At 33.9% G+C, this 27,019-nt stretch overlaps 1 protein-coding gene across 1 annotated transcript; it reads right to left on the reverse strand.

Annotated features, from left to right (window-relative positions):
* LOC134262811 (alpha-globin transcription factor CP2-like) lies at positions 1–27,019 on the reverse strand. The gene is made up of 5 exons (XM_062745137.1): positions 26,924–27,019; positions 13,300–13,481; positions 723–773; positions 458–534; positions 1–126 (listed from the first exon to the last, which is right to left on the reverse strand). The coding sequence occupies exons 2-5, from the start codon at positions 13,473–13,475 to the stop codon at positions 11–13; spliced, it is 420 nt and encodes a 139-aa protein (XP_062601121.1). The 5' UTR covers positions 13,476–13,481; positions 26,924–27,019; the 3' UTR covers positions 1–10.

Consider the following 27,019-nt stretch of genomic DNA (forward strand, 5'->3'; position numbering starts at 1 on the left):
AGGGTTTTGGTTAACATTTAAAAATGACTTCTTTTAACACTCCATCCTTGGTACTCACCTTGAGATATTTTCCTTGAAAATCTGATAAATCACCAAGCTTTTTCAGTTTGATCTCATATGATTGCCCTGTAAAGAGTGAAATGGTGCTATATATATATTCCAACAGCAAGGGTAAGATGTGAAAATCCTACATTTTTCAAATATGTATGGTCAAAACAGAGGGAATATAAATCACAAATTTTTGTGGGGGTTTAAGATTTGTTGTTTTCAAGGTATGACGAGATCCACGAATTCATGTTCACCACGAAAGGTAAAATCTTATACATGCATACATAAGTACTCATTAATTCTTGATCCACAAAATCAAATCCCCACAAACCACAAGATTTTCCTCAAACCACGAAAAATTAGCCCCATGTACATATGCGATTTTACAGTATTAAAATACACAACACACCTTGATTCAAGTAGGTCAAAGTCTCTTCATTCAATTTTACAGCAGGAGAGGTTGCTGCTCCAAGGATATACTGAAATCTAAAAGTTAAATAAAAAAATAATCATCTTCTTTTTTTCCTTACACTTATTTCTTTATAACCTTTTCATTTGCTCTACATGAAATACTTTACTTACTTACAATTATTTTTTTACTGATATACATACCCTGAAGCCATGTCTCTTGATGATTTATTGTACTTTAGAAACAGCATTTTTTTTTATCTTACCCATTGTCCAAATTCTCTGATTTGAATACAGGCAATGCCAGGAGGGCTTCACTGAAGGACAAATCAACATAAATAACAACATCACAAAAATTTCAACATTTACAGGTACTAAAATCTTCATTGAATTGTATGCTTAAATTTCATACACAACAGTTACTAATTAAGTTGTAATTTGTTATTTAGACAGGTTTACACAAATAGCACTGCCTGATGCAGGGGACATACATATTTGCTGGGGTTAAGAGGTTGGTTTGCCTTGATTTGTGTTCGTGCCAAGTGGTTTTGTACTATGTGGTTTCACTTTTACCTTGTGAGTATACCTATAAGTTCTTCTATGTTCTGATTTTCACACAGCAGTAATTCAATAATAAAATAACTTTTAATTTCTAAAATTTAAGCACTGATATAGAGTGAATTTAAAACTTCAAAGCTAATCCATCATGAAATGCAATGCCATCATACTGTATAGGGGGAAATAACTTGCAGTGTTAATATTCGCTATATTCACAGTGTAAATCTGTGAAGTTAAGAAACAGTGAAAAAGATTTCAATAATCTCCATGTTTTATTTTGAAAGAATGACTGCACTTATTATAAGCTGTTATAGTTGGATCCTAATGTTTTACACAAAATAAAATTCCAAAATTCATTAAATTTATGTCTTAGAGGTATTAAACAATATCTTAAGAGCAGGTTTTGATATATTATATTACATGAAAGTATTAATGCTGAGCGACACTAGCTTTTGATACGGGTGTCTCTTTTGTCTCATTTCTATTGGTATTCATATGCATACCAGTTTTCAAAGACATTGTGTACATCAAGCTGCAACTTGGCCATTTTTCTCAATTGCACAGAATGTGTATTTTAACTTAAATTTTTACATATCCAAAGGTCAATGTTGGCCAATTTGCAGCTCATATCTAATTTTTAAAAAAAATGTTCCCAAGTGTTCGATACACTTTCATTGTGTCAGTCATTGGAAAATTCTTTTTCTGTTTATACCTCCATCTTCAAAATATTGAAGATCCTTGCGTAAATTTTATTGACGTTTTAGTTTACGTTGACTTCTTTCACTATAGTATTTTTGTTCAAGGTATTTTAAAGGTAAAGGTATTATTTTGCTGATTACATGTTGTACATATAACACTGTATATAGGTTATATTTTGGCTTGGATATATTAATAAAATCAAGATAAGTACATTTGAGGCTAGTTCTTGGGGTGGTTTGTTGTAGCTTTCCTAACTTGTTATGACGTTTTGCTCCGACGAATATTTTGGGTTTCCCAGCCACAGCAATAAATATGGAAATCAAAAAATCAAACCAAATCTATTAGAGGAGTAGCATTTTGAAAAATTGCTTACAGACAGCTACACAGACAGCTAGACAGAAGGACGACGGACACATTACTATTCAATAAGCTCTTCTGGTCTCTGACCAGAAAAGCTTACCAGGCCAAAGCAGGGTCTAAAAAATCATAGATATAATGCTGTGATCCTTATAATTAATAGGCCTGCGCAATAATATCGATATTCTGGTATATTAAACAATTATAGCCTTTTGATGAGGTCAATCCCTCGATATACAGACCTTTAGAGAAAGCATATTAAATGAGCAAGAGGTCGATATGCTATCTCTAAGGTCTGTATATCTGAGATTTTACCAAATCAAAAGGCTATATTATTTTAAGGGGACTACGGATGTATGGTCACATGACTCAGTTTAATTACATCATAATCTCTGATAAAAGATGTACCTAACAAGATTGAAACCACAGTTCTAGTATAATTTTTTGACTGTTTGTTAGCATTCACCATCTTGTAAAAGAATATTTAAAATACTCATATTTTCTTGCAAATATTATCAAATTACAGAAAAAATTGATTCACTCTTCTGTTTCCCTATACTGCATGTCCAACAAGTTGTTGACGTCATAGTGGATCTCTCAGTATGGTAAGATTATACACAGAAAAACACGTATAGTATGATATCATAACAAGAGGCCCAAGGGCCACATCGCTCAGCTGAGCAAATCGGCTAGGAAAAAGCACAAATCTGATCAGAACTGAAAAGTTTACTGAAGGGGGAGGGCTTGAATTTAATACTACTTGAGAATACCTTCATATTAATACAGCATATTACTTTGCTGTTCTTGATATAAATATTTTTTAAAAACATTTTCTTCCTATATATAACTTCATAAAAATTTGAATTTGATTCCCCATTGTTTCCCTCCCTACCCCAAAGGGCCATGATTTGAATAAATTTAAATCAAGATTTGAACAAACTTAATTCTACACTACCCCAAAATACTTCCATATAAATACTAGTATCACTAATCATGGCTTTGCTATTCATGAGAAGAAGATTTTTTTTAAATATATATTTTAATGTAAAACTTGGATCCCTGATTGTGACCCACCCTATCCCTCAGGGTTATAATTTGAACAAACTAGAATCTACACTACCTGAGAATGATTCCATTTAAATATCACTAATAATGGCTTTGAAGTACTTGAGAAACGATTTTTAAAGATTTCCCTATCTATAGTCCTATGTAAAACTTTGATCAGCCATTTTGGACCCACCCTACCCCCGTGGTTCATGATTTGAACAAACTTGAATCTACACTACATGAAGATGCTTTCACGAGTTTCATCTTTCCTGGCCCAGTGGTTCCTGAGAAGAAGATTTTTAAAGATTTCCCATATATACTCCTATGTAAAACTCTGATCGGCCATTGTGGCCCCACCCTACCCCAGGGGTCATGATTTGAACAAACTTGAATCTACACTACATGAGGATGCTTTCACATGAGTTTCATCTTTCCTGGCCCAAGGTATCCTGAGAAGAAGATTTTTAAAAGATGCCATTAATTTTTCACTAATTCATAATTATCTCCCCTTAGAAGAGGGTGATGACCCTTCCTTTGAACAAACTTAAATCCCCTTCACCTAAGGATACTTTGTGGCATGTTTGGTTGAAATTGGCCCAGTGGTTCTTGAGAAGAAGATGAAATTGTGAAAAGTTTACAACGACAACAACGACGACGCCGACGACAGATGACAAATGAATTTTGATCAGAAAAGCTCACTTGAGCCTTCGGCTCAGGTGAGCTAAAAACGGGTCATGATCAGTACATGGTGAGGTATGTTTTGAATTTGAGAACACAAAAAATATTTTTACATTATTGTTGATGGAAATATTTTGTAGACATGTCTTATTTCGCAAATGTGTGACGTCATAGTTGGGTTTTCCAGTACTCGAGAAATGTAAACATGACACGTTTTTCTCATGTTCATGTCTTGTTTAACTATGTCCTGTGCAATATTGAGCTCAGCTTCACTAATCGATATTTTTACAGAAATCAATAACACAACGAACTTGAATTTCAACATAAATTTTCAAATATTGAATGATAGGATTTTTTGCAAATTAATTTTTTTGTTGTTTAAGTTGTCTTAAAAAGTATGTAATTTTCCGTCTCCAGATGTGGTGTGGCAAAAGAATCTTGCTTATTTGAATTTTTAATCCTATTCATACTCTGAAATATTTTAAAAGACACATTTTCGCTGACATATTTTTATGTATGCTGAAAAAATTCAATTATCTACCGTAATGGGCCCAGAAACATGGAGAATCAAAACTGCGCTCATACACTGTGGGGCATAGTATTTGTCACTCAATATCTCAGAAATAAGTCTAGAAACCTATTGATATATCTGCTTTATGATATGTGGGACATACTAAATAAGATATATACAAAATATGAAAAAAATTAAACGACAGGTATTTTTTCAGCTAAAAGTCCTTCTTCCCCTTAATCATATATTCCAAGCTCTCTGATTGGCTTAAACTTGGTCACATAATTTAGTATGTAACAGCATATAGACTTGAGTTATTAGGTCACCTGAGTCATTCAGGTGACCTATTGCTATCTGTTTTCGTCCGTAGTCGTACGTCGTTCGTCGTCAATCGGTCGTAAACTTTTGAACATTTTCAGCTTCTTCCCTGCAACCACTGAACCAATTTCAACCAAATTTGGCACAAAGCATCTATGGGTGAAGGGGAACAAAAATTGTGAATTTCATGATCCCTGCCCCCCTGGGGCCTGGGGGTGGGGCCAAAACCACTTAAATTAATGCAATCTTTAAAAATCTTCTTCTTTACTCCTGGACATCAAGCAGTCAAACTGTTTGCTTGATTGTAATCAGCACTGAGTCCTCTACCAAAATTGTGAAATTCATGGCCCTGGGGTCAGGGGTTCTTGTGCTAGGGTGGGGCTAAATAAGTATATAGTGAAAATGCATTATTTCTTTGAAAATCTTCTTCTCTGCTCCTGGGTATTAAATAAACTAACTAAGTACATAGTTATGATGAGCAAGAGTGCCTCTACCAAAATTGTGAATTTTATGGCCCCAGGGTCAGGGGTTCTGGTGTTAGGGCGGGGCTCTGTTGATTTTATAGTGAAAATACATGAAATCTTTGAAAGTCTTCTTCTCTGCTCCTAGGTATTAAATAAATTAACTAAGTGCATAGTTATGATGAGCAAGAGTGCCTCTACCAAAATTGTGAATTTTATGGCCCCAGGGTCAGGGGTTCTGGTGTTAGGGCGGGGCTCTATTGATTATATAGTGAAAATGCATTATTTCTTTGAAAATCTTCTTCTCTGCTCCTGGGTATTAAATAAACTAACTAAGTGCATAGTTATGATGAGCAAGAGTGCCTCTACCAAAATTCTGAATTTTATGGCCCCAGGGTCAGGGGTTCTGGTGTTAGGACGGGGCTCTATTGTTTATATAGTGAAAATGCATTATTTCTTTGAAAATCTTCTTCTCTGCTCCTGGGTATTATATAAACTAACTAAGTACATAGTTATGATGAGCAAGAGTGCCTCTACCAAAATTATGAATTTTATGGCCCCAGGGTCAGGGGTTCTGGTGTTAGGGCAGGGCTCTATTGATTATATAGTGAAAATACACAAATTCTTTGAAAATCTTCTTCTCTGCTCCTAGGTATTAAATAAACTTACTAAGTACATAGATATGATGAGCAAGAGTGCCTCTACTAAAATTGTGAATTTTATGGCCGCAGGGTCAGGGGTCTGGTGTTAGGGCGGGGCTCTTCTGATTATATAGTGAAAATACACAAATTCTTTGAAAATCTTCTCCTCTGCTCTTAGGTATTAAATAAACTAACCAAGTACATAGATATGATGAGCAAGAGTGCCTCTACTAAAATTGTGAATTTTATGGCCCCAGGGTCGAGGGTTCTGGTGTTAGGGTGGAGCTCTATTGATTATGTAGTGAAAATACATGAATTCTTTGAAAATCTTCTTCTCTGCTCCAAAGTTTTAAATAAACTAACTAAGTACATAGTTATGATGAACAAGAATGCCTCTATCAAAATTGTAATTTTTTATGGCCCCAGGGTCAGGGGTTCTGGTGTTAGAGCGGGGCTCTATTGATTATATAGTGAAAAAACATTAAATCTTTGAATATTTTCTTCTCTGCTCCTGGGTATTAAGCAAATGAACTACCTATATAGTTATGAGCAAGGGCCCTTATCTTCCAGAATTGTGAATTTCAAGGCCCCAGGGTCAGTAGTACCATGGGGGGGGGGGGGAGGGGGTCTGTACTGAAAAATAATGAATTGTTTGAAATCTCTCCTTGGTATTAATCAAATACTTTTGAAAAGCAAGGATGCCTTTTCAAAAATTGTGCAATGTGTGGATCTAGGCCTAAGAGTCAAGGGTTCATGTGTGGTAGCGGCACTACTGATTATTGCGGAGTATTACTGATTTGTTGAAATGCATTTTTTGTTCCCCTACCCTGCCTATGGGTATTAAGTAACCAAACTAAGCAACACCTAAGTGTATAGTTATGATGATCAAAATTGTAAATGCTATAGCATCTGGCTTAAAACATGGATCAAATTCAATCACTGGAAAGATGTTGCATAATGCTCAGGTGACCTATAAGGCCCATGGGCCTCTTGTTATTTATAGAATCTGAAATGCATATCGACTTGATGTTTCTTAAAATAGAGGTAATTTTCTGTAAAACAAAAAATTAATAGGAAAGATTTCACAATTATAGCTAATACAGTACATGACGTGATGTTTCTGAAAAAATATATATATATACTTCAACTTATATTTAAATTTGTAATGTTCTGTAACTCTTAAGACGTAATAATGGCCTGAATTATGATCTACTTAATATTAGAACATACTGAATATCTTTGTTAAAATTGATACAAAACATAATCAAAAAGATGTACATTTGTAGTATTTTCAATTAGTAAATCTTCTAAATTATGTAAAAATCTAACAAGAGGCCCAGGGGCCACATCGCTCACCTGAGCAAATCGGCTAGGAAAAACCACAAATCAGATCAGAAGTGAAAGATTTACTGAAGGAGGGAGGGGGGGCTTGAATTTTAATACTACTTGAGATTGCCTTCATATTACTACAGCATATGACTTTGCTGTTCTTGATAAAAAGATTTTTTTAAACATTTTCTTCCTATATATATAACTTCATAATAATTTGAATTTGATTCCCCATGTTTCCCTCCCTACCCCAAAGGGCCATGATTTGAATAAATTTAAATCTTCAATACATGTGGATGCTTAAATGTCAATATGACTAAACATAGCTTTTCTGTTCTTATAATTTTTTCATTTATTTTTCTATGTAAAACTTTCATCCACCATTGTGGCCCCACCCTACCCTTGGTGGTTATGATTTGAACAAATTTAATTCTACACGACCAGAAAATGCTTCCATATAAATACTAGTATTACTAATAATGGCTTTGCTATTCTTGAGAAGATTTTTTAATATATATTTTCATGTAAAACTTGGATCCCCCATTGTGGCCCACCCTATCCCTGGGGGTTATGATTTGACCAAACTAGAATCTATACTACCTGAGGATGATTCCACATAAATATCACTAATCATGGCTTTGAAATACTTGAGAAGACGATTTTAAAAGATTTCCCTATCTAGTCCTGTGTGGAACTTTGATCAGCCATTTTGCCCCCCCCCCCCAATCCCCAGGGGTCATGATTTGAACAAACTTGAATCTACCCTACCTGAGGATGATTTAACATGAGTTTCAACTTTCCTGGCCCAGTGGTTCTTGAGAAGAAGATTTTTAAAGTTTTTCCCTATATACTCCTATGCAAAACTTTGATCGGCCATTGTGGCCCCCACCCCTAACCCCGGGGGTCATGATTTGAACAAATTTGAATCTACACTACATGAGCATGCTTTCACATGAGTTTCCTCTTTCCTGGCCCAGTGGTTCCTGAGAAGAGGATTTTTAAAGATTTTCCCTATATACTCCTATGTAAAACTTTGATCAGCCATTGTGGCCCCACCCTACCCCCGGGGGTCATGATTTGAACAAACTTGAATCTACACTACATGAGGATGCTTTCACATGAGTTCCATCTTTCCTGGCCCAGTGGTTCCTGAGAAGAAGATTTTTAAAGATTTTCCCTGTATACTCCTATGTAAAACTTTGATCGGCCATTGTGGCCCCACCCTACCCCCGGGGGTCATGATTTGAACAAACTTGAATGTACACTACCTGAGTATGATTCCACATGAGTTTCATCTTTCCTGGCCCAGTGGTTCTTGAGAAGGAGATTTTTGAAAAATGCCATTAATTTTTCACTAATTCATAACTACATGTATCTCCCCTTGGAAAAGGGCTTGGCCCTTCATTTGAACAAACTTGAATCCCCTTCACCTAAGGATACTTTGTGGCATGGTTGGTTGAAATTGGCCCAGTAGTTCTTGAGAAGAAGATGAAAATGTGAAAAGTTTAAGCCGAAGCTGCCGCCGACGTCGACGACAACGACATCGATGGACAAATTTTGATCAGAAAAGCTCACTTAAGCCTTCAGCTCAGGTACGTTAGCTAAAAATGTCAAGGAAAGTTTAACTCAGCAGAGTTTTTGAAATCTTTCGGTCCTGTCGGCAAGACCGATAAAAACAACCAAAGACCGATTACTTTGCATTCTGTGTCAGTCCAAATGATTGGTAAATGTTGACAGAGGTACTTGTGAAAATATGACTAAATTTCGTACCAATTCTCTATAACGTCCGATGGTAATCTTTCAAACTCTTTTCTGCAATCTTGTAATGGCTTCTTCGGTGAACACAAGTGTCAAACTATGAATGGTAAACTGATAAAACAGGTTTGTTGACGGTGCTACGGTAAGCCAAGTGAGAAAATCAAACTAGATTAAACCAGAAGTCTCTGTCGAGACTGTAGCTCTACTGGTTTGTACACTGTACTTATAACAAAGGATGAGAAAAGAAGCCATTGCCATCATACCAAAACTGTAAGAAGGAGTAGCGTTTAAAAGGAATTTCACAGACATTTCTATTTTTAGTAACAATGGCAACACTATTCATCGAAATCAAACACCGATGCACTATTTTATGCATATTAGTGTAGTCTACTTGTGTGCCAAGTTATATTGAAATCAGAGCAAAATTGTAGAAGAAGTAGCGTTTTAAAGGAATTTCACAGAAAATTCTATTTTTAGTAACCATGGCAACACCATTCATTGAAATCAAAACCCATGCACTATTTTATGTATCTTAGTGTAGTCTACTTGTGTGCCAAGTGATATTGTAATCTGACCAAACCTGTAGAAGGAATAGCGTTTTAAAAGAATTTCACAGAAAATTCTATCTTTAGTAGCCATGGCAACACCATTCATCGAAATCAAAAATCAATGCACTATTTCATGTATCTTAGTGTAGTCTACTTCTGTGCCAAGTAATACTGAAATCAGATCAAAACTGTAGGAGGAGTAGGGTTTTAAAGGAATTTCACAGGAAATTCTATTTTTAGTAACCATGGCAACACCGTTCATCGAAATCAAAATCCCATGCACAATTTTATGTATCTTAGTGTAGTCTACTTGTGTGCCAAGTAATATTGTAATCTGACCAAAACTGTAGAAGGAATAGCGTTTTAAAGGAATTTCACAGAAAATTCTATCAATTTTATGCATCTTAGTGTAGTCTATTTGTGTGCCAAGTAATATTGTAATCTGACCAAAACTGTAGAAGGAATAGCGTTTTAAAGGAATTTCACAGAAAATTCTATCTTTAGTAACCATGGCAACACCATTCATCGAAATCAAAAACCGATGCACTATTTTATGTATCTTAGTGTAGTCTATTTGAGTGCCAAGTTATATTAAAATCAGACCAAAACTGTAGAAGGAGTAGCATTTTAAAGGAATTTCACAGACAATTCTAATTTTAGTAACCATGGCAACACTGTTCATCAAAATCAAAAACTAATGCACTATTTTATGTATCTTAGTGTAGTCTATTTGTGTGCCATGTAATATTGAAATCAGATCAAAACTGTAGGAGGAGTAGGGTTTTAAAGGAATTCACAGAAAATTCTATTTTTAGTAACCATGGCAACACTGTTCATCAAAATTAAAATACGATGCACTATTTTATGTATCTTAGTGTAGTCTACTTCTGTGCCAAGTTATTTTGAAATCAGACCAAAACTGTAGGAGGAGTAGCCTTTTAAAGGAATTTCACAGAAAATTCTATTTTTAGTAACCATGGCAACACCGTTCATTGAAATCAAAAACCGATGCACTATTTTATGTATCTTAGTGTAGTCTACTTGTATGCCAAGTAATATTAAAATCAGACCAAAACTGTAGGAGGAGTAGCGTTTTGAAAAATTGTTTACAGACAGACGGACAGACAGACAGATGGACGGACTACGGACACCTTACTATCGCATAAGCTCTTCTGGTCTCTGACCAGTAGAGCTAAAAACTATGAAGAAAATAGACCCCCGAGATAATTCAAAGAAAATTGACAATCAAATCAGCATGAAGTGTGCAGTGTTTATTGAAAAATGGTGCACTGTGACAATGTATTGATAATAAAGTCGAACAAAGTTTTCATCCTTTTATTTAATTTTTTGGACTGATAGAAATCTGTCTGGACTGACAAACTTCACATGGCAGGCAGTCCAAATGACTGACAGCAGAAAAAAGATTTCAAGAACTCTGACTCAGTTATATTAAACAATTATTTATTTTGATTTCTAGTCTCTAAGTGTTTAAGACAGAAAACTTGTGGTTTGTTCCCATTTTTTCAAATTTTTTTTTATCAACCTCTGTAAAAAATAATATAACAAATCTAGCCCTTTAATTCGGTCAATCCATAGATATATCGAATTCACAGAAAAGTATATCCACCTCGCACTTCGTGCTCGGATCGATATGCTTTTCTGTGAAGTCGATATACCGTATATCAGGTTTTTTCCGCGGCATGTTTTTTCCGCGAATCAGAGCCAAAATCAGTATATCAAATTTAAACGAATGAAATTTTCACTATTTCAAAGTCCCAGTGATTACATTATTAACAATTGTTTAAGCCTATGAAGGAACTGGATGTAAAAATGTAAGTCTTTAAGCTTTAGTTACTTCATAGGGTGAAAAATAGATCGATTGACCTTCACCTCGTTAATTTCAGAAGACATGCTCAGCTGATTACACAGCTGTGTTGCATACAAACTCTCAAATCCCCAGATATTATTTTTTAAGATTTAAGCAATCATAGGTCATTTACTGTTCCAAACTGACTAGCAGCTCAGGTATAATTAAAATAGGTTCTCGCAAGGAACATGACCAATATAATTAGGTTGTCAATTAGTAAACAAACAATAGGGCTTATACCTATTACCGGTATCTTGCGCTTGTCCTCTGATCCCTCTATTTCTACCCTCTACGATATAAACATGGAGAAATAACTCTACTACAAGAAGAAAACTTTGTATTAAATTTACACTGAATTATTTTCCGCGATTTAGACCTCGTCGTGAAGAAAGCGAAATTGGATGCGCGCGGAAAAAATCTGATATACTGTATCCATGGATCGACCTCATCAAAGGGCTATATTTATATAATAATTGTTTTTATTATTTTTTTATGTTAATAAGAAATGTCCTAAAATCTATGTCTCTAATACTCGGTATTCTCATATAAGGCATTGTTCTGACGTTACAGTAATGAATAGCAGCAGCAGTATCTGTTTTTAGGAACATCCAGTTTATATTGTGACCTCAGCATTATTGTTGCTTCACAGAAGAACATTTTCAATTTTAGAAACAGCAGGTTTATAAATTTTTAAAATAGAAACATCCAGTCTATAACACTTTTCATACTTGATCATGTGATCTAGTTTGAGCCAATCAGATAGGTGGCAACAATAGAGAATAATAATAATAAAAGTGATTTATAAACAAAAAAATATCATATTGCAATACATTTTTCCAGTACTGATATACCGGCAAAGTGCATGGACTTTAGATTTCTTAAGTACCTTGTAAAATATAAATTTTAAGATGTTAGAAACATTTTCAATCATGCCAAACAGTACTAAATGGTAAGGATGTTGTAGTATGGTTGCATTTCATTCAAAAACAGTCGCCCGTGAGGCGCAGTGGTTAGAGCATCTGCTCTAGAGTTGCAATAGGAAGTTGATCCTTGCGTCGCAGGTTTGAATTCCACGGTAGGACATGGAGACAGTTCCTTCAGATGAGACCATATAAACTGAGGTCGCATGTCGCAGTAGGTGCTGGCACAAAAAAGATCTCTACCTGCTCAATGGCAGTAAGTGCCAAGTATAGGACAAAAGTTGCAGCTCTCCACCGGCAAGTGGTGGTGTCTCCAAATGAGTGAAAAATTCTAGAGACGGATGTTAAACAATATACAATCAATCAATCATTCAAAACAGTAGAGAAATCACCAGAAAATTTTTGGCAACAACATTTTTATAATAGTTTTATACATGTTGCTAATGGAGTGTAATAAGATAAGGAAAAGAGCATTTTATCTGTCATCAAAAAAAAATTGCAATACATATTGCAATACAGCTTAAAACATCCCAATATATTGCAATATGAAATTTCCAGCCAATACCCAGCCCTAATAATTAAATGAGTCAGAGCTATTATTTTAAGACATATTCAAGGATTAGTTCAAAGAAAAAAATATTGGAGAAATCATATCTATGGACAGATAGACACGTTGATTCTTTTATACATCTGCTGGAGTATAATAGTTACTTCACAGTATGCAAGGGAAAAAACATCATCTTAACCTTATCTTGGTGGGCATGACATTAACATATTTTTCATACTTAACTTTAAAAGTCTATAAAAAAGGTACTACAAAAGACCTTAAAAGTGTTCGTGTTCCTAGTTGTGTTTTACAATCAGTCTTTCCATGGCTCTTTCTAATTAGATCATAATAAATTCTTTCACTGATTTTTTTTTCTTTTCTTAAACTAGCAAACGCTTATTTACCCAAAGTTTGCTTCTAATTTGGATTTTAATCGATAATTACAAATAGCAAAGAAAATCATTCAGAGGCTTGAAAGCATTACTATCTAATTCCTTAAAATATTGATAAATCTTAACATAACAATTAATTAAATATTAACCTTTCAACCTTACAGATATCCCTTTAAGATCAGTCATTTGCCCTTTTCTATCACTAAATGTACCTCATATTGTAACTTGTTGTTCCAAGTTCAGAACCAAGGCCTGAGAGAGATCCATCAAAGTCTGCAGCCAAGGAATCATTGATGTCCCAGCTGGTTATGGTGGGAACATGGTGAGACATTTTGGAACGTTTGTTTCCCTGGGTGACCACATCATTCAAAGACCACCCAAATGACATTGGTATCTAAATGATGAAACATACTTCATAAGTTATGCAGAGTTGACAGCATTCTAAAGATGACCCCAAAAAATAAAGTTTCTGCAAACTAATTAAAATTAGATCTTTGACCCACTCCAGTTTGATCGCTATACACTAATTTCAATTAGATTGAAGTTTCTGATGCCTATGTGTTTGATCACTCATAGTGGTCCCACCCAACTCCCATTGGTCACGTTTTTGACAAAGAAAAGGGGGGGGGGGGATAAGCTATAATATGCCTACATCATGATAGGTAAGAAATCAATTAACAAATTTCACTTTTTGATAAATTTATGTAATGCTTATTACCATCTGCCTACAAAATTGACAAGACCTGAAACAACTGCTGAAATGGTGAAATTGATTCATGTTTACTCAATAAAAAGGCAAGAATATCAATTTTCAAGGAAACTGACATAAACTGGATGCTTCATCAATTACCTTTTTAAATAAAAGGCAATAAAAAAAGTTTCTTTTTACACTAGCTTTCAAAAATTGGGCACAAAGACCCAATCTACAAATCCTTTGGTCCAACAACTCAGTATTTAATGAAAGGAAGGTTCAACATTAAGTCTTACCAAGTTAAGTTTTTCTATAAATTAAATTTAATTACATATTAAGTATAATATACTTGTATAGTGATTGGTAAACATAGAATATTGGAAGGGGAGAGAGGGGGGGAGGGGGAGAGATGATTAAGTACAAGTTTTTTTTAATGTGAGGGAGGATCCAATTTTGAGAGAAAAAGGCGACAGTTACACCTTTAATAATTCAATTTAAGAGTCTTTGGTATGAAAAAAATCTATGTATTTAAAAGTGAATAAAAGAAAATAAGTTATACATGTTAGTTGTACATTATTAATTGTTCTACGTTGTTAATATTACTAACAAAATAATGGAAACATGCCCTTCAATATCTTGTTATGTTAATCGATTTTAAATTCTCCATGCATTTATATGCAAATTAAAATTTTTCATACTTATATAGAATGTGAAATCACAGACATGCATTTTTGCACTGAATTATATTTCATTTGAAAATACCCCATATTTTTTTTCCCACGAAATAAAGAAATCGAAAAATTATTATGTCCTATTCACACGTTTGAAATGTAAGAAAAACAGTACTAGTTTTATTCATAAACTAATGCTTTAACCATTTAACCATTAAGAAAACGCAATACACTGAAAACCATCCTGAAACGGAATCACATCTATCATTTTCACTCAATCAGTACATGTAGCTCAGGGAGCCGCTTATCAGATGTCGGGGAATCCCTGATGTAATGAATTTCCTCTTTATATATTTCGTATTTCTCTTTATAGATATCGAAGTCTTGTTTATTTTTATATCACATATCTCTTATAATATATCGAGGTTTTGTTTATATATTTCGCATTTCCTTTATCTATATCAAGATTTGTTTATATATATATATATATCACATTTCCTTTATATATATATATATATATATATATCAATTAAGGTTCTGTTTATATATTTCGCATTTCCTTTAAATATTGAGGTTTGGTTTAATAATTGTTTTATCCCTTATATATACAAGTTGGCAATAATGGGCTTCAGAAGTATTGAATCTAGCTATCCTTCAAAAGAGGAGACCGCCCAGACCTGTTTAACCAATCTGTATTTTTTATCCATCTCCCAACCCTTTATAGTCGTGACTTGACTGCAAGTGATAAACTTGCTTGATTAGAATTGGCTGTTGGATTGCTGAAAATTCACCTCATGCAAGTTTATTGCCTGTAGAAACAACTATAAGGGGTTGGGAGATGAATAACATATATAACTGTACCTGGCCATAAGTCTTTCATTAAAATTGCTGCCAAAATATCAAAATTCAGGAAGCCGATTTTTAGCTCTACTGGTCAAAGACCAGAAGAGCTTATGCGATAGTAATGCGTCCAGCATCCATCTGTCTGTCTGTCTGTAAACAATTTTTTAAAATGCTACTCCTCCTACAGTTTTGGACCGATTTCAATATAACTTGGCACACAAGTAGACTATACTAAGATACATAACTTTGTATATTGATTTTTTATAGATGAACGGTGTTGCCATGGTTACTAAAAATAGAAATTTCTGTGAAATTCTTTTAAAATGCTACTCCTCCTACAGTTTTTGTCTGATTTCAATATAACTTGGCACAAAAGTAGACTACACTAAGATACATAATTCTGTGCATCTGTTTTTGATTTCAATGAACGGTGTTGCAGTGGTAACTAAAAATAGAAATTTCTGTGAAATTCTTTTAAAATGCTACTCCTCCTACAGTTTTTGTCTGATTTCAATATAACTTGGCACAAAAGTAGACTACGCTAAGATACATAATTCTGTGCATCGGTTTTTGATTTCAATGAATGGTGTTGCAGTGGTTTAATACTAAAAATAGAAATTTCTGTGAAATTCTTTCCAAATGCTACTCAACCTACAGTTTTGGTCGGATTTCAATATAACTTGGCACACAAGTAGACTTTACTAAGATACATAATTCTGTGCATCGGTTTTTATTTTGATGAGTGGCAAGGATCATTTTTTTATTCATTGCTGTTTTAAATTTTCAAGTCCCAACTGCTACTTCCTCTTCCTTTGTTTTAAGTATAAACCAGTAGAGCTACAGTCTCGACAGAGACTTTTGGTTTTCTTTAGCATTGGTAAATAAATCATTCTATACAAGCTGCTGTTGAATAGATCCTTTCTATAGAGTGTATACAATAATTTAATGACGTCATTTTATAAAAGTTACGTATTATCTGTCAAATATAGAGCAACTGACAAGATGGCTACCAAAGGTAAACAAATACTACCCCTATGATAAATGCGATAATAGCTATGTCTGAGAGTGGATATACAAAACAGGACATTGCAACTATTCTTTCTGTGAGCCAGTCCAGGATTTCTAAGTTTCTTAAGTAATTCAAGACGCGAGGATCCAGTGAAAATAAGCATCGAAGCGGATGACCTAGAAAAACCAATGTACAAGGAGATCGTAAGATACTTTGATGTGTGAAACTCAACAGACGGCAAACTTTGGGTGAAGAACTCGAAGTTACCAAGTTCTATCTCTTCAGGGACGGTAAGAAGATGTTTGCAATTTTTAACTTTACAAGAAGGAAAACCAGGAAGACCCTGACAATTCGGTTTGTTAACCGCACTCGCCGTGTAAATTGGTGTCGAGGGAATTTCATTCGACAGTGAATAATAATTGGAAAAAGGTGATTTTCAGCGATGAAACTCAGGTTGTGATTGACCAGAATAAGCGAGTTTACATCTGGAGAAGACCAGACGAAGTATGGTGACCTGAGTGTCTTGGCGTCCGTGGAAATGGAAGGTACTCGGCAACGCTTTGGGGGTGTATTACTCACAAAGGAGTCTGAACATTTACAGAAGTAGATGAGAATATCAATTCCCAAATATTAATTAACATTATAAATTAATGGCCAGTTATTTTGCGCCATTTCCCGAATGGTGACTATTTATTCCAGGATCAGATAATGCACCGGTTCACTCCTCTAACGCCAACAAATTATGGAAAACTTAAAACAAAATTAAATGTCTTACTTGGCCATCACAATCTCCAGATACCTATGTAATTGAAAACGTGTGGACAACCATAAAAATATGTCTTCAGAGACAGGTACACAATATTCATAATCGTGAAGACCTCATCTTGAAAGTAAAGGAAATATGGCGATCATTACCTCAGCACTACAGTCAGAGCCTGTACGCTTCAATTCCAAGGCGAATTCGACAAGTTATCAAATCTAAGGGTCATGCAACTACGAGGGGTTATCAAAAAGTTCGTGGACTGAGGCTTTAAAATTAGTATACTATGTAGTCTGTGCTTTCAAAATTTATACTGAACATAAAACAACACAAAATAAAGAAATGTTGAAAATTTTAGCCTGATACGTTCATTTTTTGCCAAATTATCATAAAGTAAAAACGACATTATATGATCACCCGGCGCTGTCGTCGTTTATTTTCATGACGTCCGATGAAGTCATTTTTTTTTTCAATGTCCTCTTCTCCTACCTCATACACTTTTTTGATGAGATTCCCTGGAGCTGAGTAAGGACTTCAACCCGCCTTGTTTATATGACTTTACATACAATGTCATGAACAGTGGCCTTCAATGAATGTATAATATTCCAGATGGATTAATATATTGGGAGAAAGCCGCGCATGATTGTGCCGGTGTTAGTGATGGGGAATCGGAAAAAAATTATAATCGATTATCGGTAATAATCGGCTGGGCATAATCGATTAATAATCAATTATAATCGAAATTTTGAACTTCAATAAAATTAATATAGGAAAGTTAAAACTTATTCAGATTTCTGTCAGACTTTTACATACAAAAACATTTACTTACATAAAATATTCAAAAATTTTAGTTGAAATTTCTTTTTTAAAAAGTGGATAATAGTATTTTGTCTACTTTAAACAATATAGGACTATTGAAACAGAATGGGAATTTTTTTTTTTTTTATAAAGTCCATGCAATGGGTATTTTTACTGATATTAGTCCCATCTTTCATTTAATACATGTACATATTTATTTCTTAAAATTAGTTTTGATTAGTTAAAATTGCAAGTTGTAAAAGTAATTATCCTCATGTTAGACTTGTATTTATGATTATAATTACGTTTAAAGATTGACTAGACTAATTATGTTTTCCTTTACTTGCAATATTACCGTTTCCTGGTATTAGTCTAACCCCATATTTAATCATGGCGGTAAAAGTATCAACAAGACACGGGATCCTTTCATGTTTTCAACATTCATTACTACTTTTATGCTCTTTGCACTTAAATTTGGTAATAAAATTAAAGTTTGACAATTTTATTTTTTGTTAGCGATGTCGGCGACATTTATTTTATAATCGATTAGTAGCATCGAAGAGCTTCTAACGACCGACAATCGATTGTCGTCGACAATCGTTCCATCACTAGCCATCAACAAACCAAATTCAAAACAAAAACAATTGTTTTAAATCCAGTTAGGCCTTTAAAAAATCGAAGGGTCAAATATCCTCGGACTGAATTAACCAGGTGTGATATTTACAGTAGATACCCAACATGGCTGCCTACCACAAAAACGAAGTTCAAAATGTGGGGGAAATGTATAATGTAACAAAAATGATTATATTAAAACTTTATATTTAAGGTAAATGATGATTAGCAATTCGGTTGACATATGTTGCACCCCAAATAAAGCTACAATTAACATTTCTGTACAAATTGAATCAGCTGATTGATCGAACAAAACAGATATGGCAGAAAAAAAAATCATGACTAACTGTCGTAAAAGCCCTTGAGTTTATTCTTTCATACACACAGATTCAATCCTTCAGACAATCTTACAACTAAACTTAAAATTTAGAGGTTAAGAGGTTAAAATTCCGGGAAGATCCAATTTTTTTACCGGTCCCTCGGACCGATTACATAAAGAAAATTAGTGGACTTTTAAAATATTTACCAGTTTTGCCAGTGGGACCGCTGGATTTCAAAAACTCTGCAGCTTCATATGCTGATACTAACTGATGAGAGATATGCAACTGAATCAATAGTTTTTGACCTTGGCATTTCCCTTGACCTTGACCTCACATTTCCCAAATCAGTGTTAAACTTCATATGCTGATACATACTAATGTAAGCACTTCAACTGCATCAACAATTTTCACCTTGACCTTTTATTTGACCTTGACCTTACTTTTATCAAATTGTGTTTAAGTCAGTTTTAAAGAAACCATTTATAATATTTTTTTCAATTTCATATGCTGATACTAACTGATGAGAGCTTTTTAACTGAATCAATAGTTTTTGAATTTTGAACTTGGCATTTCTTTTGACCTTGACCTCACGTTAATGAAAGTAGTGTCAAACTTCATATGTTGATACATACTAATGTAAGCAATTCAACTGCATCACTTTTAAAGATATTCTGATCAAATTTCTTACACTAATACAAATTTTCATGTTGCTTTACTAATATACCCGCGGCTGGGCATTCATGTCCTATGGACATGTTTCTATTTTTCTGTGCAAGATGTCAGCGTAATTTTCGAACAGCCCTCAAACATAACTAAACTAAAAGCACTTTCTAAATTTAAGGTATTCAATGTATAATCGCCATATAATTGCAAAATCAAAATAAATAAATTGTCTGAAATTTTAAATCAGACCACCTTAAAATTATTGTTGGTTGCATACTTCCAACTATCTGACTAAAAATGGTCCGCCTCAACACTACTTCTTTTATATTCCAGGACACGACATTCTTTCTGTCAAAGGACAGGGGACTCAATATTTTATGGCCATAATATTTTGAACCCCCTCCCTCATAAATTAAATTGGCAGGGGGACTCAATATTTTATGGCCATAATATTTTGAACCCCCCTCCCTCTTAAATTAAAAAAGGCGGGGGGACTCAATATTTTATGGCCATAATATTTTGAACTCCCCACCTTGTAAAATAAGAAGGACAGGGGGACTCGATATTTTATGGCCATAATATTCTGAACCCCCTCCCTCATAAATTAATAGGGCAGGGGGACTCAATATTTTATGGCCATAATATTTTGAACCCCCCTCCCTCTTAAATTAAAACATAGGTAATCAGAGATTACAGAGCTCACCTCAACGTGTGTTGTCTTTAAGTAAGGCAAATTAAGTCACACAATTAACCAACAAAAAGTGTACATCCAAAAATGCAAAATTTATGGAATTTTGATTGTTTGGAATATACCTATATAAAAACTTAAAACTAGTTCTTCATCATGAAAATGTAATTAAAATCCAGCATCTGAAGCAAGATTGAGAGTTTTCATCCCTTGATGCATCATTTGTGCAACTGGTTTATATAAGCCTTATAGTTTCTTGGTGATAGGCGAGGTCTATTATCTGGAAAATGTATGTCGAATTCAGCATCTGAAGCAAGTCCATTAGTGTGCATCCTAAGATGTATCATCCATGCAAGTTTGGTCAACATAGGGCTTAAAGTTACTTGCAAATGAAACCTGTATAAAAAAATTAACCTTTCCACTAATCCAGAAAATGAAGGTATGGCCATGTACCATCCATGCAAGTTTGGTCATTATAGGGCTCAAAGTTACCCTGCACCATAAACTTTAACATGTTTACTCGTCCAGAAAATAGGTCAGATTCAGCATCCGAAAAAAGGCTGGGGACTAAGATGTACCATCCATGCAATTTTATGGCCATAATATTCGATATGAAACCTTCACCCTCCCTCGGAACATGTAAATTAATCCGAAGCAAGGCTGGTAGTATGGATGTATCATCAATGTAAGTTTGGTCATTATATGTCTCATAGTAACTTGGAAATGAAACCTGCACCAAAAACTAACCTGTTCACTCAACCGGAAAATGTAGGGATTCAGCATCCGAAGCAAGTCTAGTAGAATACATCCTAAGATGTACCATCCATGCAAGTTTGGTCATTATAGGGCTCAAAATATCTTCGATATGAAACCTTCACCAAAAACTTTAAACCGGGGCATGCATCCTAAGGTATCATCCATGTAAGTTTGGTCAACATAGGGCTTATAGTTATGGCACCAAAAATGTTAACCTGGACCAAAAACATTAACCTGGTCATTTTTGAAATTGCAGCATCCTTTGACTAGTACAATGAAACACACTAGCAACATCTTCCATGCATGTCTAATCAATATAGGACATAGAAGTACTTAAAAAGAAAACTGCTCCAAAAAACTTAACCTTAACCCGGGACGCCGACACAGACGCTGAGGGTATCACATAAGCTCCCCCAACTTCGTTGAGGTGAGCTAAAAAGGCGTGGGGACTTGATATTTTATGGCCATAATATTCTGAACCCCCTCCCTCATAAATTAATAGGGCAGGGGGACTCAATATTTTATGGCCATAATATTTTGAACCCCCCTCCCTGTAAAATTAAAAGGGCAGGGGGACTCAATATTTTATGGCCATAATATTTTGAACCCCGGGTTCAATATTTTATAGGGGGGTTCAATATTTCGCAGCGATATTTTGAACCTGGGTTCAAAATATCGCGGGGTTCAATATATTATATGACACCGGCATATTTTACTTTTGGGAGTTCAATATATACAACATATGATCAACGTCATTTTTGACGGGATTAATTTTGCACACCTTGACTACAGATCGACATTAACTGTGTATCCCTTTACTCTCTGAATCTATTTTTGACATTAAAAGACAAGTACTCTGGATGTATATTATTTCTCTGTAGCCAGTTTCAACATATTTTAGGTCTATACTGATTTTTTCAGGGGCAAAACTTTACAGAATGTTGGAAACGGAAACCCCCCCCCCCTTTTGACGTCATTTTCAAGGCCTCGTTTGTTTGGACATTCTGTGTAAAATTTACGATAAAAATATCATAGGACTTTCAGAATGAAGTGAAAATTTCATATTTTATTGAACAATTGTGTCCCGACACAAACCTGAATTAACGGGTTTTTTGGATGTCGAATGATCATATCAAAAGAGTTTTTCTCAGTTACACATAGGTCAAAAAACGTAGTTTTTGAGGTTGCGCCGCCTGGACATACCATTGCTTACAAAAACAGTACTAATTTATCTAAAAATAAAATTCATGATTTGTGGTTTATTCTTTGGATAGAAAAGATGATGCTAACTAGATTTTTCAAAATTCATTGATGTACCTTAAGCAGTTTTAATTTCATGGTGCTAGTCCACGAACTTTTTGATAACCCCTCGTAAATACTAGAGATTAAAAAGGTGAGTGCTTAATGGATTTTTTTTATTTTTGAATTTTGCATTCACATTTTTCATTTTATGTTATGTCAGCCATTTTTATGACAGACTTATGGCCAGGTACTGTATAAAGATTAGTTCAAGAATATGTCTAGAAAAGAAAAGTGGAAAAATTCTCCTCAAAAGTGCACAAAAACTGTGGCACCGTAAATTGTAGTCCGAAAAATCTGACGTTTTCCTGTCTTTTTTAAGATTTTGATATTTTACATGCCAGGAAAACGTCAGAACCGGCGCCATTACGTAAACTGGGAAATCGCCGCCTCCAACCGGAGGCGGCATTCTCGAGTTGATTTTAGATACTTGCGAACTGAATTAAATTTCAAAGTCAAAAGTTATCAATAGTACAATACTTAAAGAACTTACCAGTATATTTTTTATGGTTCATTTATAAAATAAATAATCTGTTGAAAAAGGTTTTATCACACTGTCGAGATTTGTCTTCATATCGTGCATTTTAAAATCTTGCATGTCCTGTTACGAAATGTGGAGTGATATTTTCTTTTCATCGATATTGGTGAGTAGTAGAGGCATTGTGCTTTTGATGAATTCTGATTTCGGCATTTAGGTCTGTTCACAAGTATCAAAAATCAACTCCAGTTGAAGACGGCGAAATTTCCAGTTTTCGTAATGGCGCCGGTTCTGACGTTTTCCTGGCATGTAAAATATCAAAATCGTAAAAAAGCCAGGAAAACGTCAGATTTTTCAGACTACATAAATTGCACCTTTCACGCAACAGTTCTGTAGCTACTACGGTTTTCGCCAAATGGTATTTCATGTTACATGTAAGTTAATCATAGCCATGAGGAATACCTATGTCCTAACATTGATTGAACAGGGAGATCTAACTACCCTTCTATGTATATATATATATATATATGTATATAACTAATAGATTTTTATAAACTGCGAAAAGAATTTTTGTCATTGAAGCCAAGTGTTAAAACATCCCTACATGTATTTGATCATACAATAAAACCTATTTTGCTTTATGGGTGTGAAATATGGGGGAACATTAATCAGCCAAGTATTTTTCTTAAAACCTCCAAACTCTTTGTATATGATATTTTTAATAAGTTGAAGTGCGAGAATCTACACTTAAAATTTTGTAAGAATATATTGGGACTGCATAGGAAAAGTGCAAACTTCTCCTCATTATCTGAGCTTGGTAGGCTCCCTCTTCATTTTGATATTATAAAAAGTATTTTGAATTATGTCCATAGATTAGAATGTCTAGATATGTCATTCCCATTATTGAAAGCAGCATACTCTCAAAGTAAGATTAACTGGAGTAATAGTATACCATCTTGGTATGGAACATTTAGTAAAACTGCAGAAATGATAAACTTTAATAAGGATATTTTCTCTAACAAATTGCAAACGTTCAAGATAAAATGCAAAAAACATTTAATTTCTTACTACATGAATGAGTGGAACTTGATAAGATTGTCACAAGAAGGTATACTGGATACTTATGTTAAGATTAAAACAAATTTTGGACTTGAAAAATATTTACTATGCCTGCCATTTGAACAAAGAAAATTAATATGTAGGTTGCGTACATCTTCTCACAATTTACAAATTGAAAGAGGCCGTTATTTTGGCATTCCTAGAGATCAACGACTTTGTAGTAAATGCTCATTGAATGTTATTGAAGATGAAAAACACACACTTTTTGAATGTTTGAGTTTTGTTACAGAACGAGAGAATATGATGAATATTATACAAAGAAACTGTATCAATTTTTCTCATTCAAATGATGAAAATAAGTTGTTGTGGGTTCTAAACTGTGAAAATATTGAAGTACTTTCAGCTGTTTGTGAACTGGTTAGACAAGCCATATAAAGTACTGATGCATATAATGTGGCATTTCTCTTAATAACAATAGGTACATGTAATTTTTTTTATATTCAGAGAAAAACACTGTATGACTGAATTAAAAAAAAAATCTTAAGTTCTTTAATCCCCTTGTGAATTGATCAAGGATGCAATATAGTGTGTCTTCTACATGTATAAAGAAATTGAATAATTTGTATATACTTAAAACACTTAATAAATATTACTTTGGTCATATAATATGCAAACATGGTGACTTTTAAAGTACCAATGCACTGCCCCGTGGTATCTTTTGCAATTTAGTGGAATATAGCTACTCAGTATGTATGTGTGTGGGCATGTATGCATATATATGTATGTGTATGTATATATGTGTATACTCAATTCTCATTATATCGCGGGTTCCATTATATCGCGGTATATTCCAAAAAATCAGATACATAGCTCATATCCTTTTTGTTGAAAAAACTAAATGTCTGTCGTCTGAATGTAAATTTTTGTGATGATTAAAAAGTATGGAACATGCGTCGAAAAGGTTTCTATTCAAATAAAACGTAATTTTACAAATTTCTATTCCCGTTTTTATTATATTTAGACTAATGAACTTACAATCTAGTAAAATCCATGATAAGGCCATAATAAATAAATTGCTAGATTCTCATCCGATTTTTTTTTAAAAATCGAGGCGGGCGGGCGGCTTTTATTTTATATTTTTTATTTTTTCAATTTTGCAGATTTTTTATTAACCTGGTCAATCGGTGTAATTTTATCTACAATACCCGAATAAAAGTCATAATAAAGGTTCAATTATCTCTTACTTCACATCATCACCAATCTTTTTCAACCAATGACCCTTGTTTAAAATATATACACATGTATTACAGCAATTACCATTTTATCAGCTGTCAAAATCATGTCGACTTTTGCGGGATTTAAAACGAAAGTAGAATGGTAGATGAATATCGATCCCGATCAGAATTACGACAAAGAAAAACAGAAATAAAAAAAATCGAGGCGGGGGTATAAAATCGGGGCGGGCGGGGATGGGAATCTAGGAATATTTTTATTATGGCCTAAAGTTCACGTTTTGAAAGTCTTTAGTTTATATAATTGTTTATTTTTTTATGTAGAATTACATCGTAAAATTAAAAATAAGAATTGAAGTCCATGTCAACTACAAGTTTCCATGTTTCCCATACCGCGATACTATGAGACTCTCCCATTTAGGAGGTAAATAAGACTTCCTGTTTTAAAAATAGACTACAAATTAAACGATGCAAGCTTGGGAAATAATTTGACACTCAAAAGTTAGGCCATAGTTTGGTTAATGAATATCATTTGATGAAAGCTAAAATTAAAAAATTGAAATTACACTTTTTATGCAAAATTTTGAAGTACCGCGATATAATGAGACACCAGTATATATGTAAAAGAAAAATGTATATATATCCTGGCGTATTGTATTTTCGACCTATTTAGATGTTATTTATTAATTTATTGCAAACTTTATAGAATCTGAGAAAATATGGACTTAAAATGTTAGCATATGTGTTTATAAATAAAATGATATAACTCAAATTGCAGTTTTGTGTTTATTTTATTTATATGCCATAATATGGAGAGGGTGCAGTTTTCCTTGCAAAAATATTAACGTCTTGTGTTTTCGACCTAAATATAGTATCAACGCCCAATCAGTATTGGCTATAAATATCCATTGGATATTCCAATCAATGAAAATACGATTGTCTGTCTTTAAAAAAAACTTTGAACATAGTTGCATATTTTGGTTGCAAATACATTTATTCATTGGTTGAACCCATCTGTCAGTAGCTGTGCATTTCCACAAAAAATCAATGAAATTACGTTGCACTTTTCGGTAAAAATCTGTAAGAAAGTGCCCATATTTAAGGAAGAATAAAATTCGTTTGATCCACCCATTCATTTCAATATTCAAGCGTCTCTTTGACAGAGATCTTAATTTTCTTTTGGAAAAATTTCATCAAGAAATCTTTGTAATTAACCGATTACGGCTTTGATTAATCAACAGATAAAATGTGCATTAGTAAAAAGACTAGAATTTCTGACAATGGACTAAAACCATCGGGGAAATTCCGTTGAATTAATTATTTTTGGTATTTTCGCTACATTTGTGTTTCAAAGGTATTTTTCCAAGTGTAGCAACCGAAAATAATGTTCTACCGTGCGGTGATTGCACGGGAAGCAGTTTGGGAAAAATAGGTCGAAAATACAATACGGTCGAAAATAGGATACGAGACGATATATATATTTTTTTTTTTTTCTGTGTATGTATATCTCTGGCTTTTTTGCATTATGGTACACGGTGGTACTTCTTTATATATGTATATTTAAATTTCACATGTTAGCAATTATCTCAACTTATGAACCATGTGTAAATTGATTAGTATATACATGTACTAAGAATATGCTGAATACTATATTATTATATCACACTTTGTTAATAACTATTATATGATCTGTTTAATAATCATGTATGTAATATGCCCACAATGGCCCTGATCTGGAATAATAAATATATTCTATTCTATTCATAGAGGGTGTAAATAGATCACTCTTATCAATCATATCAAAGGGCCTGAATTCGACAACATCATGGACAGTCCCTAACAATAACATGTTGAGATCATACAATGTTTTGAAACATAATTGTTTAGATGTTAAATATTCTGATAGTAATAATTGCAGCAAAAATCCTTCTAAGTGAAAATATATTCTTTAACAAACCTTTTAAATACCAAGTACCGTAGATAGTTTATCTTTTTTTATAAGGAATAAGTCCTCGAGTCAATACTGCGGTTTCTGGTCAAATTGTAACATGAC

The sequence above is a fragment of the Saccostrea cucullata genome, unplaced genomic scaffold (genome assembly GCF_032062105.1).
Source record: "Saccostrea cucullata isolate Sc308-1 unplaced genomic scaffold, CSIRO_AGI_Scuc_v1 ctg744, whole genome shotgun sequence".
Taxonomy (NCBI): Eukaryota; Metazoa; Mollusca; class Bivalvia; order Ostreida; family Ostreidae; genus Saccostrea; species Saccostrea cuccullata.